This window comes from Mobula birostris, chromosome 17 (genome assembly GCF_030028105.1).
Source record: "Mobula birostris isolate sMobBir1 chromosome 17, sMobBir1.hap1, whole genome shotgun sequence".
NCBI classification, from domain to species: domain Eukaryota; kingdom Metazoa; phylum Chordata; class Chondrichthyes; order Myliobatiformes; family Myliobatidae; genus Mobula; species Mobula birostris.
In genome coordinates this window covers 5941129-5961726 of record NC_092386.1, presented here as the reverse complement: position 1 = coordinate 5961726, position 20598 = coordinate 5941129, and the positions used below count along the sequence as shown (strand labels likewise).

Sequence of the window (20598 nt, the reverse complement as noted above, 5' to 3'; positions counted from 1 at the left end):
CATCACGCTGCCATCTTCTCCTCCCGCCTCTTTAGCTTGTAAAGTACATAAGCATTCACTGTACACTCAGTGGCCACTTTATTTGGTACAGAATAGGGTGGCTACTGAGTGTATGTTCATAGTCTTCTGCTGCTGTAGCCCAACCACTTCAAGGTTCCACATGTTGTCCATTCAGAGATGCTCTTCTACACACCACTGTTGCAATACATAGGTATTTGAGTTACTGTCGCCTTCCTGTTAGTTTGAATCAGACTGGCCATTCTCCTCTGATCTGTCTTATTAATAAGGTGTTTTTACCCACAGAATATTTTGTTTTTCACACCATTCTCTGTAAACACCAGAGACTGTTATGCATGAAAATCCCAGGAGATCAGCAGTTTCTGAGATACTCAAACCGCCCCATCTGGCACCAACAATCATTCCACAATCAAAGTCAATTAGTTCACATTTCTTCCCCATTCTGATGTTTTGTCTGAACACAGCAGAACCTCTTGACCATGTCTGCCTGCTTTTATATCCTGTTTACTGCACTCTTAATAATATATTGGGTTGTGTTTTGCAGGGTCTGTATGTTTTTGTGGTTTATTTTATCCTACACAACCAGTTCTGCTGGCCAGTGAAAGCCAGCTACAGCATGGAAATCAATGGTCACCCCAGTCCTAGGTCAACTTACCCCACATCGGGCAGCGGTGCACCATCAATAGGAGGGGACATCAGCAAGTCCACTCAGAATCTCATTGCTGCAATGGAGGAGGTAACGTTTGCCAGAACTATACTTTACCATTTTTTTGTTTTCTATTGCGTTTGCACAGGTTGTCCTTTTCTTCGTTTATTGATTGAGATACAGCGCGGAACAGGCCCCTCCGGCCCTTCAGGCCACGGCACCCAGCAACCCCCTATTTAACCCCAGACACAAAAATGGGACAATTGCAATGACCAATTCACCTGCCAACCAGTATGACTTTGGACTGTGGGTGGAGAGCGGAGCGCCCGCAGGAAACCCACACGTTCCACGCCAAATATGTACAGATGACGTTAGAATTGAACTCTGACTTCTGGCGGCACGAGCTGGAATAGCATTGTGCTAACTATTACACCACTGTGGCACCTTCTTTCACACATTGGTCATTTGTCAGTCTGCATTTTCGTTGATTCTATTTTATTTCTTTGTTCTACCGTAAATGCCTGCAAGAAAATAAACCTCAGGGTTGCATATGGTGACAAGTATGTATTTTGATAGTAAATATACTTTGAACATTGAAAAGTTCCTCACCGTGTTCCAAATGAATTCTCAGTAACAAGTAAGACTTTCTTGCTTTTGATAATAAATCTATTTTGAACTTTTAATTTTGAACACAGTTACAGTTATACTCTCAAGCCTTTTCTAACCGCACATATTTTGCTGTCTAAGTGGAAATCTTATTAGCACAAAATATGGGTGCTAATAAAATGCAGAATCAGAATCAGATTTATTTTCACTGATGTACAGTATGTAGTGAAATTTGTTTAGCAGCAGCTTTACAGTGCAAGGCATAAACATTATTATAGCTACAATAAGGAATATAAAACAATGAGTATTGCAAAAAGTGAGCAAAATTGTGAGATAACATATATACCGTGTGACACTTCAGCACAAAATGTCAACTCTTTATTCCTTTCCATAGATGCTGCCTGACCTGCTGAGTTCCATCAGCATTTTGTGTGTGTTGCTCCAGACTTCAGCTTCCGCAGAATCTCTTGTGTTTAAAATACTGAGGAAGTGTTCATTGGTTCATGGATTCTGATGGTGGAGGGGAAGAAGCTGTTCTTAAGCTGTTGAGTGTGTGATTCCAGGCTGCTATACTTCCTTGCTGATAGTAGTAATGAGAAGAGGCATGTCCTGGATGGTGAAGGTCTTTAATGATATATACCACTTCTGTTGAGGCATTGCCGTTTGAAGATGTCCTGGATGCTGGGGAGGCCAGTGCCCATGATGGAGTAGATTGAGTTTACAACTTTCTGCAGCTTTTTCAATGCTGGAGATTGACACTGAGCCCCCGGCCCCCCCCCATATTAGATTAGACTAGATTATGAGGACACTCAGTCCTTGTTTATTGCCATTAATAAATGCATGCATTAAAAAATGATACAATGTTCCTGCAGAATGATATCACAAGAAGCACAGGACAAACCAAGACTAAAACTGACAAAACCACATAATTATAACATATAGTTACAACAGTGCAAAGCAATACCATAATTTGATAAAGAGCAGACCATGGGCACGGTTAAAAATAAGTCTCAAAGTCCCGATAGCCCCATCATCTCACGTAGATGGCAGAAGGGAGAAACTCTCCCTGCCATGAACCTCCAAGCGCCGCAAACTTGCCGATGCAGCATCATTGGAAGCACCCGACCACAGCGGACTCTGAGTCCGTCCGAAAACCTCACGCCTCCAACCAGCCCTCCGACACCGAGCACCATCCTCTGCCGAGCGCTTTGACCCCGCTCGGGCCGCCGAGCAACAAGCAAAGCCGAGGACTCAGGGCCTTCCCCTCCGGAGATTCTGGATCACACAGTAGCAGCGGCAGCGAAGCAGGCATTTCAGAAGTTTCACCAGATGTTCCTCCATGCTTCTCACGTCTGTCTTCATCAAATCAGGATTGTGCATGGCACCCGACTTGACAGACAACAGACATCACCACCAGAGTGGCCGCTGCAAGCTGCATCGTGCCACCATCTTCTCCTCCTGCCGAGGAGATGATGATGCATGCAGTTAGAATGGTATCCATGGTACATCTATAGAAATTTACCAGTGTCTTTGGTGACATACCAAATCTCCTCAAACTCCAAATAAAATATCGCTATTGGTATGCCTCATTTGTATAGGCATCAATATGCTGGACCCAGGATAGATCCTCAGAGATGTTGACACCCAGGAACTTGAAGCCGCTCACCTTTTCCACTGCTGGTCCCTCGATAAGTTCATTGGTCTTACTGCTGTTGAGTGCAAAGTTGTTGTTGCAATAGCACTCAAACAACTGATCTGCTGTATCTCACTCCTGTAGCCTCTCTATCTCCATCTGAGGTTCTGCTGTATCTCACTCCTGTACGCCTCCCTATCTCCATCTGAGGTTCTGCTGTATCTCACTCCTGTAGCCTCCCTATCTCCATCTGAGGTTCTGCTGTATCTCACTCCTGTACGCCTCCCTATCTCCATCTGAGGTTCTGCTGTATCTCACTCCAGTACTCCTCCCTATCTCCATCTCAGGTTCTGCTGTATCTCACTCCTGTACGCCTCCCTATCTCCATCTGAGGTTCTGCTGTATCTCACTCCTGTAGCCTCCCTATCTCCATCTGAGGTTCTGCTGTATCTCACTCCTGTACGCCTCCCTATCTCCATCTGAGGTTCTACTGTATCTCACTCCTGTACGCCTCCCTATCTCCATCTGAGGTTCTGCTGTATCTCACTCCTGTAGCCTCTCTATCTCCATCTGAGGTTCTGCTGTATCTCACTCCTGTAGCCTCCCTATCTCCATCTGAGGTTCTGCTGTATCTCGCTCCTGTACGCCTCCCTATCTCCAGCTGAGGTTCTGCTGTATCTCACTCCTGTACGCCTCCCTATCTCCATCTGAGGTTCTGCTGTATCTCACTCCTGTACGCCTCCCTATCTCCATCTCAGGTTCTACTGTATCTCACTCCTGTACGCCTCCCTATCTCCATCTGAGGTTCTGCTGTATCTCACTCCTGTAGCCTCCCTATCTCCATCTGAGGTTCTGCTGTATCTCACTCCTGTACTCCTCCCTATCTCCATCTGAGGTTCTGCTGTATCTCACTCCTGTAGCCTCCCTATCTCCATCTGAGGTTCTGCTGTATCTCACTCCTGTACGCCTCCCTATCTCCATCTGAGGTTCTGCTGTATCTCACTCCTGTAGCCTCCCTATCTCCATCTGAGGTTCTGCTGTATCTCACTCCTGTATGCCTCCCTATCTCCATCTGAGGTTCTGCTGTATCTCACTCCTGTACGCCTCCCTATCTCCAGCTGAGGTTCTGCTGTATCTCACTCCTTTACGCCTCCCTATCTCCATCTGAGGTTCTGCTGTATCTCACTCCTGTACGCCTCCCTATCTCCATCTGAGGTTCTACTGTATCTCACTCCTGTAGCCTCCCTATCTCCATCTGAGGTTCTGCTGTATCTCACTCCTGTACGCCTCCCTATCTCCATCTGAGGTTCTGCTGTATCTCGCTCCTGTAGCCTCCCTATCTCCATCTGAGGTTCTGCTGTATCTCACTCCTGTACGCCTCCCTATCTCCATCTGAGGTTCTGCTGTATCTCACTCCTGTACTCCTCCCTATCTCCATCTGAGGTTCTGCTGTATCTCACTCCTGTAGCCTCCCTATCTCCATCTGAGGTTCTGCTGTATCTCACTCCTGTAGCCTCCCTATCTCCATCTGAGGTTCTGCTGTATCTCACTCCTGTACGCCTCCCTATCTCCATCTGAGGTTCTGCTGTATCTCACTCCTGTACGCCTCCCTATCTCCATCTGAGGTTCTGCTGTATCTCACTCCTGTACGCCTCCCTATCTCCATCTGAGGTTCTGCTGTATCTCACTCCTGTACGCCTCCCTATCTCCATCTGAGGTTCTGCTGTATCTCACTCCTGTACGCCTCCCTATCTCCATCTGAGGTTCTGCTGTATCTCACTCCTGTACGCCTCCCTATCTCCATCTGAGGTTCTGCTGTATCTCACTCCTGTACTCCTCCCTATCTCCATCTGAGGTTCTGCTGTATCTCACTCCTGTAGCCTCCCTATCTCCATCTGAGGTTCTGCTGTATCTCACTCCTGTACGCCTCCCTATCTCCATCTGAGGTTCTGCTGTATCTCACTCCTGTACGCCTCCCTATCTCCATCTGAGGTTCTGCTGTATCTCACTCCTGTACGCCTCCCTATCTCCATCTGAGGTTCTGCTGTATCTCACTCCTGTACGCCTCCCTATCTCCATCTGAGGTTCTGCTGTATCTCACTCCTGTACGCCTCCCTATCTCCATCTGAGGTTCTGCTGTATCTCACTCCTGTACGCCTCCCTATCTCCATCTGAGGTTCTGCTGTATCTCACTCCTGTACGCCTCCCTATCTCCATCTGAGGTTCTGCTGTATCTCACTCCTGTCGCCTCCCTATCTCCATCTGAGGTTCTGCTGTATCTCACTCCTGTAGCCTCCCTATCTCCATCTGAGGTTCTGCTGTATCTCACTCCTGTACGCCTCCCTATCTCCATCTGAGGTTCCGCTGTATCTCACTCCTGTACGCCTCCCTATCTCCATCTGAGGTTCTGCTGTATCTCACTCCTGTACGCCTCCCTATCTCCATCTGAGGTTCTGCTGTATCTCACTCCTGTACGCCTCCCTATCTCCATCTGAGGTTCTGCTGTATCTCACTCCTGTACGCCTCCCTATCTCCATCTGAGGTTCTGCTATATCTCACTCCTGTACGCCTCCCTATCTCCATCTGAGGTTCTGCTGTATCTCACTCCTGTACGCCTCCCTATCTCCATCTGAGGTTCTGCTGTATCTCACTCCTGTACGCCTCCCTATCTCCATCTGAGGTTCTGCTGTATCTCACTCCTGTACTCCTCCCGATCTCCATCTGAGGTTCTGCTGTATCTCACTCCTGTACTCCTCCCTATCTCCATCTGAGGTTCTGCTGTATCTCACTCCTGTACTCCTCCCTATCTCCATCTGAGGTTCTGCTGTATCTCACTCCTGTACGCCTCCCTATCTCCATCTGAGGTTCTGCTGTATCTCACTCCTGTACTCCTCCCTATCTCCATCTGAGGTTCTGCTGTATCTCACTCCTGTAGCCTACCTATCTCCATCTGAGGTTCTGCTGTATCTCACTCTTGCACGCCTCCCTATCTCCATCTGAGGTTCTGCTGTATCTCACTCCTGTACGCCTCCCTATCTCCATCTGAGGTTCTGCTGTATCTCACTCCTGTACGCCTCCCTATCTCCATCTGAGGTTCTGCTGTATCTCACTCCTGTACGCCTCCCTATCTCCATCTGAGGTTCTGCTGTATCTCACTCCTGTACGCCTCCCTATCTCCATCTGAGGTTCTGCTGTATCTCACTCCTGTACGCCTCCCTATCTCCATCTGAGGTTCTGCTGTATCTCACTCCTGTAGCCTCCCTATCTCCATCTGAGGTTCTGCTGTATCTCACTCCTGTACGCCTCCCTATCTCCATCTGAGGTTCTGCTGTATCTCACTCCTGTACGCCTCCCTATCTCCATCTGAGGTTCTGCTGTATCTCACTCCTGTACGCCTCCCTATCTCCATCTGAGGTTCTGCTGTATCTCACTCCTGTACGCCTCCCTATCTCCATTTGAGGTTCTGCTGTATCTCACTCCTGTACGCCTCCCTATCTCCATCTGAGGTTCTGCTGTATCTCGCTCCTGTAGCCTCCCTATCTCCATCTGAGGTTCTGCTGTATCTCGCTCCTGTAGCCTCCCTATCTCCATCTGAGGTTCTGCTGTATCTCACTCTTGTAGCCTCCCTATCTCCATCTGAGGTTCTGCTGTATCTCACTCCTGTACGCCTCCCTATCTCCATCTGAGGTTCTGCTGTATCTCACTCCTGTACGCCTCCCTATCTCCATCTGAGGTTCTGCTGTATCTCACTCCTGTACGCCTCCCTATCTCCATCTGAGGTTCTGCTGTATCTCACTCCTGTACGCCTCCCTATCTCCATCTGAGGTTCTGCTGTATCTCACTCCTGTAGCCTCCCTATCTCCATCTGAGGTTCTGCTGTATCTCGCTCCTGTAGCCTCCCTATCTCCATCTGAGGTTCTGCTGTATCTCACTCCTGTAGCCTCCCTATCTCCATCTGAGGTTCTGCTGTATCTCACTCCTGTACGCCTCCCTATCTCCATCTGAGGTTCTGCTGTATCTCACTCCTGTAGCCTCCCTATCTCCATCTAAGGTTCTGCTGTATCTCACTCCTGTACGCCTCCCTATCTCCATCTGAGGTTCTGCTGTATCTCACTCCTGTACGCCTCCCTATCTCCATCTGAGGTTCTGCTGTATCTCACTCCTGTACGCCTCCCTATCTCCATCTGAGGTTCTGCTGTATCTCACTCCTGTACGCCTCCCTATCTCCATCTGAGGTTCTGCTGTATCTCACTCCTGTACGCCTCCCTATCTCCATCTGAGGTTCTGCTGTATCTCACTCCTGTACGCCTCCCTATCTCCATCTGAGGTTCTGCTGTATCTCACTCCTGTACGCCTCCCTATCTCCATCTGAGGTTCTGCTGTATCTCACTCCTGTACGCCTCCCTATCTCCATCTGAGGTTCTCCTGTATCTCGCTCCTGTAGCCTCCCTATCTCCATCTGAGGTTCTGCTGTATCTCACTCCTGTAGCCTCCCTATCTCCATCTGAGGTTCTGCTGTATCTCACTCCTGTACGCCTCCCTATCTCCATCTGAGGTTCTGCTGTATCTCACTCCTGTAGCCTCCCTATCTCCATCTGAGGTTCTGCTGTATCTCACTCCTGTACGCCTCCCTATCTCCATCTGAGGTTCTGCTGTATCTCACTCCCGTAGCCTCCCTGTCTCCATCTGAGGTTCTGCTGTATCTCACTCCTGTACGCCTCCCTATCTCCATCTGAGGTTCTGCTGTATCTCACTCCTGTACGCCTCCCTATCTCCATCTGAGGTTCTGCTGTATCTCGCTCGTGTAGCCTCCCTATCTCCATCTGAGGTTCTGCTGTATCTCACTCCTGTAGCCTCCCTATCTCCATCTGAGGTTCTGCTGTATCTCACTCCTGTACGCCTCCCTATCTCCATCTGAGGTTCTGCTGTATCTCACTCCTGTAGCCTCCCTATCTCCATCTGAGGTTCTGCTGTATCTCACTCCTGTACGCCTCCCTATCTCCATCTGAGGTTCTGCTGTATCTCACTCCTGTACGCCTCCCTATCTCCATCTGAGGTTCTGCTGTATCTCACTCCTGTACGCCTCCCTATCTCCATCTGAGGTTCTGCTGTATCTCACTCCTGTACGCCTCCCTATCTCCATCTGAGGTTCTGCTGTATCTCACTCCTGTACGCCTCCCTATCTCCATCTGAGGTTCTGCTGTATCTCACTCCTGTACGCCTCCCTATCTCCATCTGAGGTTCTGCTGTATCTCACTCCTGTACGCCTCCCTATCTCCATCTGAGGTTCTGCTGTATCTCACTCCTGTAGCCTCCCTATCTCCATCTGAGGTTCTGCTGTATCTCGCTCCTGTAGCCTCCCTATCTCCATCTGAGGTTCTGCTGTATCTCACTCCTGCAGCCTCCCTATCTCCATCTGAGGTTCTGCTGTATCTCACTCCTGTACGCCTCCCTATCTCCATCTCAGGTTCTGCTGTATCTCACTCCTGTAGCCTCCCTATCTCCATCTGAGGTTCTGCTGTATCTCACTCCTGTACGCCTCCCTATCTCCATCTGAGGTTCTGCTGTATCTCACTCCTGTACGCCTCCCTATCTCCATCTGAGGTTCTGCTGTATCTCACTCCTGTACGCCTCCCTATCTCCATCTGAGGTTCTGCTGTATCTCACTCCTGTACGCCTCCCTATCTCCATCTGAGGTTCTGCTGTATCTCACTCCTGTACGCCTCGCTATCTCCATCTGAGGTTCTGCTGTATCTCACTCCTGTACGCCTCCCTATCTCCATCTGAGGTTCTGCTGTATCTCACTCCTGTACGCCTCCCTATCTCCATCTGAGGTTCTGCTGTATCTCACTCCTGTACGCCTCCCTATCTCCATCTGACGTTCTGCTGTATCTCACTCCTGTACGCCTCCCTATCTCCATCTGAGGTTCTGCTGTATCTCACTCCTGTAGCCTCCCTATCTCCATCTGAGGTTCTGCTGTATCTCGCTCCTGTAGCCTCCCTATCTCCATCTGAGGTTCTGCTGTATCTCACTCCTGTACTCCTCCCTATCTCCATCTGAGGTTCTGCTGTATCTCACTCCTGTACGCCTCCCTATCTCCATCTGAGGTTCTGCTGTATCTCACTCCTGTACGCCTCCCTATCTCCATCTGAGGTTCTGCTGTATCTCACTCCTGTACGCCTCCCTATCTCCATCTGAGGTTCTGCTGTATCTCACTCCTGTAGCCTCCCTATCTCCATCTGAGGTTCTACTGTATCTCACTCCTGTACGCCTCCCTATCTCCATCTGAGGTTCTGCTGTATCTCACTCCTGTACGCCTCCCTATCTCCATCTGAGGTTCTGCTGTATCTCACTCCTGTACGCCTCCCTATCTCCATCTGAGGTTCTGCTGTATCTCACTCCTGTAGCCTCCCTATCTCCATCTGAGGTTCTGCTGTATCTCACTCCTGTACGCCTCCCTATCTCCATCTGAGGTTCTGCTGTATCTCACTCCTGTACGCCTCCCTATCTCCATCTGAGGTTCTGCTGTATCTCACTCCTGTAGCCTCCCTATCTCCATCTGAGGTTCTACTGTATCTCACTCCTGTACTCCTCCCTATCTCCATCTGAGGTTCTGCTGTATCTCACTCCTGTAGCCTCCCTATCTCCATCTGAGGTTCTGCTGTATCTCACTCCTGTACGCCTCCCTATCTCCATCTGAGGTTCTACTGTATCTCACTCCTGTAGCCTCCCTATCTCCATCTGAGGTTCTGCTGTATCTCACTCCTGTACGCCTCCATATCTCCATCTGAGGTTCTGCTGTATCTCACTCCTGTACACCTCCCTATCTCCATCTGAGGTTTTGCTGTATCTCACTCCTGTACGCCTCCCTATCTCCATCTGAGGTTCTGCTGTATCTCACTCCTGTACGCCTCCCTATCTCCATCTGAGGTTCTGCTGTATCTCACTCCTGTACGCCTCCCTATCTCCATCTGAGGTTCTGCTGTATCTCACTCCTGTACGCCTCCCTATCTCCATCTGAGGTTCTGCTGTATCTCACTCCTGTACGCCTCCCTATCTCCATCTGAGGTTCTGCTGTATCTCACTCCTGTAGCCTCCCTATCTCCATCTGAGGTTCTGCTGTATCTCACTCCTGTACGCCTCCCTATCTCCATCTGAGGTTCTGCTGTATCTCACTCCTGTACGCCTCCCTATCTCCATCTGAGGTTCTGCTGTATCTCACTCCTGTACGCCTCCCTATCTCCATCTGAGGTTCTGCTGTATCTCACTCCTGTAGCCTCCCTATCTCCATCTGAGGTTCTGCTGTATCTCACTCCTGTAGCCTCCCTATCTCCATCTGAGGTTCTGCTGTATCTCACTCCTGTAGCCTCCCTATCTCCATCTGAGGTTCTGCTGTATCTCACTCCTGTAGCCTCCCTATCTCCATCTGAGGTTCTGCTGTATCTCACTCCTGTAGCCTCCCTATCTCCATCTGAGGTTCTGCTGTATCTCACTCCTGTACGCCTCCCTATCTCCATCTGAGGTTCTGCTGTATCTCACTCCTGTACGCCTCCCTATCTCCATCTGATGTTCTGCTGTATCTCACTCCTGTACGCCTCCCTATCTCCATCTGAGGTTCTGCTGTATCTCACTCCTGTACGCCTCCCTATCTCCATCTGAGGTTCTGCTGTATCTCACTCCTGTAGCCTCCCTATCTCCATCTGAGGTTCTGCTGTATCTCACTCCTGTACGCCTCCCTATCTCCATCTGAGGTTCTGCTGTATCTCACTCCTGTACGCCTCCCTATCTCCATCTGAGGTTCTGCTGTATCTCACTCCTGTAGCCTCCCTATCTCCATCTGAGGTTCTGCTGTATCTCACTCCTGTACGCCTCCCTAGCTCCATCTGAGGTTCTACTGTATCTCACTCCTGTACTCCTCCCTATCTCCATCTGAGGTTCTGCTGTATCTCACTCCTGTACGCCTCCCTATCTCCATTTGAGGTTCTACTGTATCTCACTCCTGTAGCCTCCCTATCTCCATCTGAGGTTCTGCTGTATCTCACTCCTGTACGCCTCCCTATCTCCATCTGAGGTTCTGCTGTATCTCACTCCTGTACGCCTCCCTATCTCCATCTGAGGTTCTGCTGTATCTCACTCCTGTACGCCTCCCTATCTCCATCTGAGGTTCTGCTGTATCTCACTCCTGTACGCCTCCCTATCTCCATCTGAGGTTCTGCTGTATCTCACTCCTGTACGCCTCCCTATCTCCATCTGAGGTTCTGCTGTATCTCACTCCTGTACGCCTCCCTATCTCCATCTGAGGTTCTGCTGTATCTCACTCCTGTAGCCTCCCTATCTCCATCTGAGGTTCTACTGTATCTCACTCTTGTACGCCTCCCTATCTCCATCTGAGGTTCTGCTGTATCTCACTCTTGTACGCCTCCCTATCTCCATCTGAGGTTCTGCTGTATCTCACTCCTGTACGCCTCCCTATCTCCATCTGAGGTTCTGCTGTATCTCACTCCTGTACGCCTCCCTATCTCCATCTGAGGTTCTGCTGTATCTCACTCCTGTAGCCTCCCTATCTCCATCTGAGGTTCTGCTGTATCTCACTCCTGTACGCCTCCCTATCTCCATCTGAGGTTCTGCTGTATCTCACTCCTGTACGCCTCCCTATCTCCATCTGAGGTTCTGCTGTATCTCACTCCTGTACGCCTCCCTATCTCCATCTGAGGTTCTGCTGTATCTCACTCCTGTACGCCTCCCTATCTCCATCTGAGGTTCTGCTGTATCTCACTCCTGTACTCCTCCCTATCTCCATCTGAGGTTCTGCTGTATCTCACTCCTGTACGCCTCCCTATCTCCATCTGAGGTTCTGCTGTATCTCACTCCTGTACGCCTCCCTATCTCCATCTGAGGTTCTGCTGTATCTCACTCCTGTACTCCTCCCTATCTCCATCTGAGGTTCTGCTGTATCTCACTCCTGTACGCCTCCCTATCTCCATCTGAGGTTCTGCTGTATCTCACTCCTGTACGCCTCCCTATCTCCATCTGAGGTTCTGCTGTATCTCACTCCTGTACGCCTCCCTATCTCCATCTGAGGTTCTGCTGTATCTCACTCCTGTAGCCTCCCTATCTCCATCTGAGGTTCTGCTGTATCTCACTCCTGTAGCCTCTCTATCTCCATCTGAGGTTCTGCTGTATCTCACTCCTGTACGCCTCCCTATCTCCATCTGAGGTTCTGCTGTATCTCACTCCTGTAGCCTCCCTATCTCCATCTGAGGTTCTGCTGTATCTCACTCCTGTACGCCTCCCTATCTCCATCTGAGGTTCTGCTGTATCTCACTCCTGTAGCCTCACTATCTCCATCTGAGGTTCTGCTGTATCTCACTCCTGTAGCCTCCCTATCTCCATCTGAGGTTCTGCTGTATCTCACTCCTGTAGCCTCCCTATCTCCATCTGAGGTTCTGCTGTATCTCACTCCTGTACGCCTCCCTATCTCCATCTGAGGTTCTGCTGTATCTCACTCCTGTAGCCTCCCTATCTCCATCTGAGGTTCTGCTGTATCTCACTCCTGTACGCCTCCCTATGTCCATCTGAGGTTCTGCTGTATCTCACTCCTGTACTCCTCCCTATCTCCATCTGAGGTTCTGCTGTATCTCACTCCTGTAGCCTCCCTATCTCCATCTGAGGTTCTGCTGTATCTCACTCCTGTACGCCTCCCTACCTCCATCTGAGGTTCTACTGTATCTCACTCCTGTACTCCTCCCTATCTCCATCTGACGTTCTGCTGTATCTCACTCCTGTACGCCTCCCTATCTCCATCTGAGGTTCTACTGTATCTCACTCCTGTAGCCTCCCTATCTCCATCTGAGGTTCTGCTGTATCTCACTCCTGTACGCCTCCCTATCTCCATCTGAGGTTCTGCTGTATCTCACTCCTGTACGCCTCCCTATCTCCATCTGAGGTTCTGCTGTATCTCACTCCTGTACGCCTCCCTATCTCCATCTGAGGTTCTGCTGTATCTCACTCCTGTACGCCTCCCTATCTCCATCTGAGGTTCTGCTGTATCTCACTCCTGTACGCCTCCCTATCTCCATCTGAGGTTCTGCTGTATCTCACTCCTGTACGCCTCCCTATCTCCATCTGAGGTTCTGCTGTATCTCACTCCTGTACGCCTCCCTATCTCCATCTGAGGTTCTACTGTATCTCACTCTTGTACGCCTCCCTATCTCCATCTGAGGTTCTGCTGTATCTCACTCCTGTACGCCTCCCTATCTCCATCTGAGGTTCTGCTGTATCTCACTCCTGTACGCCTCCCTATCTCCATCTGAGGTTCTGTATCTCACTCCTGTACGCCTCCCTATCTCCATCTGAGGTTCTACTGTATCTCACTCCTGTAGCCTCCCTATCTCCATCTGAGGTTCTGCTGTATCTCACTCCTGTACGCCTCCCTATCTCCATCTGAGGTTCTGCTGTATCTCACTCCTGTACGCCTCCCTATCTCCATCTGAGGTTCTGCTGTATCTCACTCCTGTACGCCTCCCTATCTCCATCTGAGGTTCTGCTGTATCTCACTCCTGTACGCCTCCCTATCTCCATCTGAGGTTCTGCTGTATCTCACTCCTGTACTCCTCCCTATCTCCATCTGAGGTTCTGCTGTATCTCACTCCTGTACGCCTCCCTATCTCCATCTGTGGTTCTGCTGTATCTCACTCCTGTACGCCTCCCTATCTCCATCTGAGGTTCTGCTGTATCTCACTCCTGTACTCCTCCCTATCTCCATCTGAGGTTCTGTATCTCACTCCTGTACGCCTCCCTATCTCCATCTGAGGTTCTGCTGTATCTCACTCCTGTACGCCTCCCTATCTCCATCTGAGGTTCTGCTGTATCTCACTCCTGTACGCCTCCCTATCTCCATCTGAGGTTCTGCTGTATCTCACTCCTGTAGCCTCCCTATCTCCATCTGAGGTTCTGCTGTATCTCACTCCTGTAGCCTCTCTATCTCCATCTGAGGTTCTGCTGTATCTCACTCCTGTACGCCTCCCTATCTCCATCTGAGGTTCTGCTGTATCTCACTCCTGTAGCCTCCCTATCTCCATCTGAGGTTCTGCTGTATCTCACTCCTGTACGCCTCCCTATCTCCATCTGAGGTTCTGCTGTATCTCACTCCTGTAGCCTCACTATCTCCATCTGAGGTTCTGCTGTATCTCACTCCTGTAGCCTCCCTATCTCCATCTGAGGTTCTGCTGTATCTCACTCCTGTAGCCTCCCTATCTCCATCTGAGGTTCTGCTGTATCTCACTCCTGTACGCCTCCCTATCTCCATCTGAGGTTCTGCTGTATCTCACTCCTGTAGCCTCCCTATCTCCATCTGAGGTTCTGCTGTATCTCACTCCTGTACGCCTCCCTATCTCCATCTGAGGTTCTGCTGTATCTCACTCCTGTACGCCTCCCTATCTCCATCTGAGGTTCTGCTGTATCTCACTCCTGTACGCCTCCCTATCTCCATCTGAGGTTCTGCTGTATCTCACTCCTGTAGCCTCCCTATCTCCATCTGAGGTTCTGCCAACTACAGTTTTGTCTTCGGTGAATTTATAGATGTTTGAGCAACAACTACAAGAAGATGAAAATTGATGAAAATAAAGTCATTTCCTGCTTTCAAGGACCAAGGATTTCTTGATTTCGGTTTGATCTGGATATTTCAAATCATTCCCTGCTTTCAAGGAAACAGGGATTTCCTAATTTCGGTTTGATCCAATCATTTCAAATCATTTCAAGTCATTTCCTGCTTTCAAGGAACCAAGGATTTCCTGATTTCCGTTTGATCGATATCAAACAGAATTATCAAGTTCACTGATGATACAATAGCGCCTGGCCTCATCAACAACAAAGACAAGACAACGTACAGAGAGGAGGTAGCGTGACTGTCAGAATGGTGCAAGTTCAACATCGTGATTCTCAACAAGACTAAACACGTGATTTTGTATTTTAAGAAGGTGACCACTCCTCACTGCAGATACTCAGCTCCTTCTTCAAGAAAGCCAGGAACACCAAGTTTCTGGGAGTATATATGGTGAACAATGTCACCTGGTCACCTGGTCACCTACAGAGAAATACATTGCAGATAAATAAATGATCAGAATGAGGTCTGCACAGAAATGACTAGATATTTCTTTTGTTCCCAGGCCAGTGAGGTTTTGCTCCTCTAACCTGAATATGGCCTTATTTAGTTTTTTTTATTTGCACATTGGTTGTTTGTCAGTTTTTGTTTATATATCTTCTTGTTAAGCCCACCACCGATATCGGGGCACAGGCTGCCGATAGCAACTTGTCGGAGTCCTCTGTCCCGGGCCAGACCTTCAGATTTTTCATGAAGACCCTTTCTCACCCAGGGACGAAGCTTTTGGAGCTTCTGTTGCTCTGGGTTTTTACAGGGTGGGATTGCTTGCCCCATGCCCATCCCTCCTCTGTTCACAGACAGGCTCCGGGCCATCCATGGCCGAGTGCTTGTTCATGTATATTTTTTCATACATTCTGTTGCAATTTATTATTTTCCTGTAAATACCTGCAAGCAAATGAATCTCAAAGTAGAATATGGTGATATATATGTTATTTGATGATAAATGTACTTTGTCTTTCAGGATATTTAAATCTAAAGTCTCTTGCTGTTTCCTTGACAATACTGGGGATCAGAGCATATGGTTGCTAAGTATTTATGAAGGAAAATGCATTAACTGACAGATTTTGCTCATTCACATGCAACCTGACATCTCTGAAACACTATTATCATGCATTAAGGAAATGCTTGTTTTAAATATCCAGTTTTCTCACAGAGATTTAATGTAGGGATGACCTGGTGAGAAGATTGCATTATGCACCAGATTTCACATCAGGAAATGTGACTGCCTCATCTGTTTCAAAGTGCAAAGTTCAAAGTAAATTTATTATCAAAGTACATATATGTCACCATACACTGCTTTGAGATTCATTTTCCAGCGGGCATTCACAGTAAGTACAGAGAAACACAATAGAATTAATGAAAGACTGCCCACAACAAGATGAACACAACAAGCTCCACAAAAAGGTGGTAAACATAGAAAGTTGTGTGGCACCCAGCCAATTTCTCTCACAACTCAGAATCGGAATCAGGTTTAATATCACTGGGATAGTCATAGAGAAGTACAGCACAGAAATAGGCCCTTCAGCCCATCTAGTCATTGCCAAAACCATTCAAACTGCATCCTCCCACCAACCTGCACTGGGACCATAGCCCTCTGTACCCCAACCATCCAGGTACCTATCCAAACTTTGCTTAAACATTGAAATTGAGTTTGCATTCACTACTTGTGCTGGCAGCTAATTCCACACTTTCACAACTCTCTGAATGATGTTTCCCCTCACGTTCCCTTTAAACTTCTCACCTTTCACTCTTAACCCATGACCTTTGGTTGTAGTTCCATCCAACCTCAGTGGAAAAAGGTCTGCTTACATTTACCCTGTCTATACCCCTCATAATTTTGTTTAGCTCTATCAAATCTCCTCTTAATCTTCTACATTCAATGGGAGTCCTAGCCTATTCAATCTTTCCTCATAACTCAGATCCTCCAGACCTGGCAACATCCTTAGAAATTTTCTCTGTACTCTTTCAAACGTGCTTACATCTTTCCTCTTCGTAGGTGACCAAAACTGCACACAATACTCCAAATTAGGCCTCTTATACAAATTCGACATAACATCCCATCTCCTGTACTCAATACATTGATTTAAGAAGGCCAATGTGCCAAAAACTTTCTTAACGACCCTATTTACCTGTGACGTCACTTTCAACAAATCCTTACTGAAGAGCAATATCTCACACTTATCGGCATTAAATTCCAATGTCATGAAAGTTGTTGTTTTGTGGCAGCAGTATATTGCAATACATTGTAATAAAAAACTAAAAATTGCAATAAAGAAAATAAGTGAGTGCAAAAAGAGAGGTGAAGAAATACCGAGCAAGTGCATAAGGCTTAAGCTGGGGGGACAGCATCTATTCTGCCCGAACACAAGAGGTACTACAGATGCTGGAATCTAGAGCAACACATACAATGTGCTTGCCTTCCCAAATCTCCCTCCTGGCACATATCCCTGCAAAGTTTAAAGAAAAATTTATTATCTAAGTACATGCATGTCACCACGTACAACCCTGAGATTCTTTTTCTGCAAGCATACTAAGCAAATCTATGGAATAAAAACTGTAAATTATAACCGTCAGGAACCGCTAATTGTAAACAAACTGCAAATGCAGATGTAAATAAATATCATGCAGGACAATTGCTACACCTGTCTCTCAGTCTCTTCCCTCAACACCATTCAGGGCCCCAAACAGTCCTTACAGGTGAGGATAGTTTCCCAGGACATCTGTTGTATCCAGTGCTCCCAGTGCAGCCTCTTCAGCATCAGTGAGACCCAACCCAGACTGGGGGACTGTTTGGCTCTGTCCATTGCAAAGCCAGATCTCTCGGTGGCTATCCACTTCATTTTCACTTCCTATTCTGACATATTGGTCCACGTCCTCATCTACTGCCTCAATAAAGCCTCTCTCAGGTTGGAGGAGCAACATCTCATATTCTTTCTGGGTAGCCTCCAACCTGATAGCATGAACATCGATTTTTCGAACTTTGGTAATTTCTCCCCCCCGCCTTCCTTCTCTCTCTTTCCATCTCCATTCTAGTTCCTCCTTCAACCCTTCTCTTTCCTCACGTGCCCATCATCTCCCACTGGTTCCCTCCTCCTTCCCTTTCTTCCATTGTCCACTCTCTTCTCCTATCAGATTTCTTCTTCTTCTTCGGCCCTTTAACTGTGGTTTAATAATTTATATTCCATGTTTTTTGGTTTTTCACTCATTTTTTTGCTGTTTGCACGACTTGTTCTTCTTTCCTGCGTGTTGCGTGTTGAATGTTTACATTGAACAGGTCCCATGGTTTCCCTTGTTTTGTGGCTGCCTGTGGGAAGACGAATCTCAGGGTTGAATACTGCATACTTACTGATATTTGAACTTTGAACCTCCTCCGTCAATCCCCCTGAGCTCCTTACATCACCCTTCCCTCTGCCCACCTACCCCGCTTCCCCCTCACCTGATCTCATCTATTACCTGCCAGCTTGTACTCATTCCCCTCCCCCCACCTTCTTACTTCTGACCTCTTTCCTTTCCAGTCTTAAGAGGGGTCATGGCCCGAAATGGCAACTCTTTATTACTCTCCATAGAGGCTGCCCGATCTGCTGAGTTCCTCCAGCATTCTATGTGTATTCATAAAGTAAGAAATGTTTAGAAATGTAAATTGTAGTAAGACGTGAATGAACAGATGACTCACACTTCATATGTTCAACGGTCACTTTAATAGGTATATCTTGTACCTAATAAAGTGGCCACTGAGTGTATGTTCATGGTCTTCTGCCGCTGAAGCTCCCACTTCAAGGCTTGACGTGTTGTGCGTTCAGAGACAATCTGCACACCACTGTTGTAACGCATGGTTATCTGAGTTACTGTCACATTCCTGTCAGTTTGAACCAGTCTGGCCATTCTCTTCAGTCCTCTCGTTAACAAGCTGTTTTCACCCAAGGAACTGGTACTCACTTGATGTTTTTTGTTTTCTCACGATTCTCTGTAAACTCTAGAGACTGTTGTGTGTGAAAATTCCAGGAGATCGGTTGATCTGAGATACTTAAACCATCCCATCCTGCACCAACAATCATTCTACGGTCAAAGTCATTTAGATCACATTTCTTCCCCTATTCTGATGTTTGGTCTCAACAACTGAACCCTCTAGACCATGTCTGTATGCTTTAATGCATTGGGTTGCTGCCACATGATTGGCTGGTTAGATTTTGCATTAACGAGTGGATGTACAGGTGTACCTAATAAAGTGGCCACTGAGTGTAACTTTAATGAAGTATCAATTCAAATGAGTTTTACAACCATGGTAACCCACATTATTCCCTGAGATAGTGCACTTTCACTGAAAATTAAGATCTATCTTTCACAATAACGAAGTGTGTTCCAGACTTTTAGTAGAATGAAACAGAAACGCATTGTATAATTATGGTAGTTCTTGTTTGTTATGCAATTTAAGTGTGTGCAGAGTATGTCAGTCAATTTAAATTGTTAATCAATAATTAACCATAGTTGGATTTTTACTTGAACTTTTCCTGCAAGTGGTTATTGTGCATTTGGCCAGAGAAAAATGTCCCTACCACCTATAAAATAAACAGTGGCTAATTGATATAGTTAATTATTTATGGAAAACTCCATATTGTTGAACATTGACACGAGGAAATTCAAGCAACACACATCAACATTGATGCTGCTTCATGGAAGGGCTCAAAGCATTATGAGATGTCCTCTTCTATCAAATTCCTTCTTTTCCAGCCCTTTACCTTCTCCACCTATCACCTCAGTGATTCCCACTTCATCACACTCCCCTCCCACCTACCTCCCCATCCCCTGGCTTCACCTATCCCTTGCCAGAATGTACTCCTTCCCCACCTCTCGCCTTCTTGTTCCGGCAAATTCCCCCTTCCTTTCTAGTACTGACGAAGGGTCTCAGGCCAAAACGTCGACCCTTTATTCCACTCCATAGATGCTGCCTGACCTGCTGAGTTCCTCCAACATTTTGAGTTGTGTTACTATGTATTTCCAGCACCTGCAGAACCTCTTGTGTTTATGAAAATGGCCTGCATTTGGGCTGTCCTTTTAGTTCAATGGCCTTTGATAGATAGCATTTGGTTAGTGGTGTCTGCTACTAAAGGGTAGCTTTGTAGTGTAACACTGTTACAGCACCAACAACCCAGGTTCACTTCCTGCCACTGTGAGGAGTTTGTACGTTCTCCCTGTAACTGTATGGATCTCCTCTGGGTGCTCCAGTTTCCTGCCCATTCCAAGACATACTGGTTAATAGGCTGATTGGTCAGTTGGGCAGTGTGGGCTTGTTGGGCTGGAAGGGATGGTTACCTTGCTATATCGAAATAAAAATAAAAGAACAGTATATTGGTCTTCAGTTTTAGTGCAAGTTGGGTGAAAGTGTATGAGCAATGTATTTTATACAATGCTCAACTTAATTTTCAATTAGATTCAAAGTGGTGAGTAGAATTTCTGAGAAGGTTATCGTAGAACATGCAGAGAAAGATATACAATTGTGTGGTAGATTTTTAAGTCCTACAAGTTTAAACTTGGTCATAATAATTGTGAACCTGCAGTGTGCAATAAAACCTTTAATCAGCTGTTCTCTGTGGATGACACAAATACAAACAAAGACAACAAGGGTGACAACATCAAACATAGAACATTACAGCACAGTACAGGTCCTTCAGCCCACAATGCTGTGCCAACCTTTTAATCTACTCTTAGATCAATCTAATCCTTCCCTCTTATGTCGCCCTCCATTTTGCTATCATCCATGTGCCTTAGAGTCTCTTAAATGTTCTTAAGGTATCTGCACCACCCTGGCAGCACATTCCACACACCAACCACTCTCAAAGTTCAAAGTAAATTTATTATCAAAGTACATATATGTCATCACATACTATCCTGAGATTCAATTTCTTGCAGGCATTCACAGTAGAACATGAAGTACCATTGTATCAGTAAAAAACTACACACAAAGTGCAAAAGAAGTCAAACAGTGAAATACAAGAAAGATAGATAGATAAATAAATAAATAACCAAACATGCAA

At 47.2% G+C, this 20598-nt stretch overlaps 1 protein-coding gene across 1 annotated transcript in view; it reads left to right on the top strand.

Annotated features, from left to right (window-relative positions):
* Positions 1 to 20598, top strand: part of adgrv1 (adhesion G protein-coupled receptor V1) — a 525473-nt gene that overhangs the window by 489157 nt on the left and 15718 nt on the right. Inside the window, exon 87 of the mRNA XM_072281026.1 lies at positions 563 to 754. Within this exon, the coding sequence (XP_072137127.1) occupies positions 563 to 754 (192 nt within the window). The remainder of the gene's footprint in view (positions 1 to 562; positions 755 to 20598) is intronic.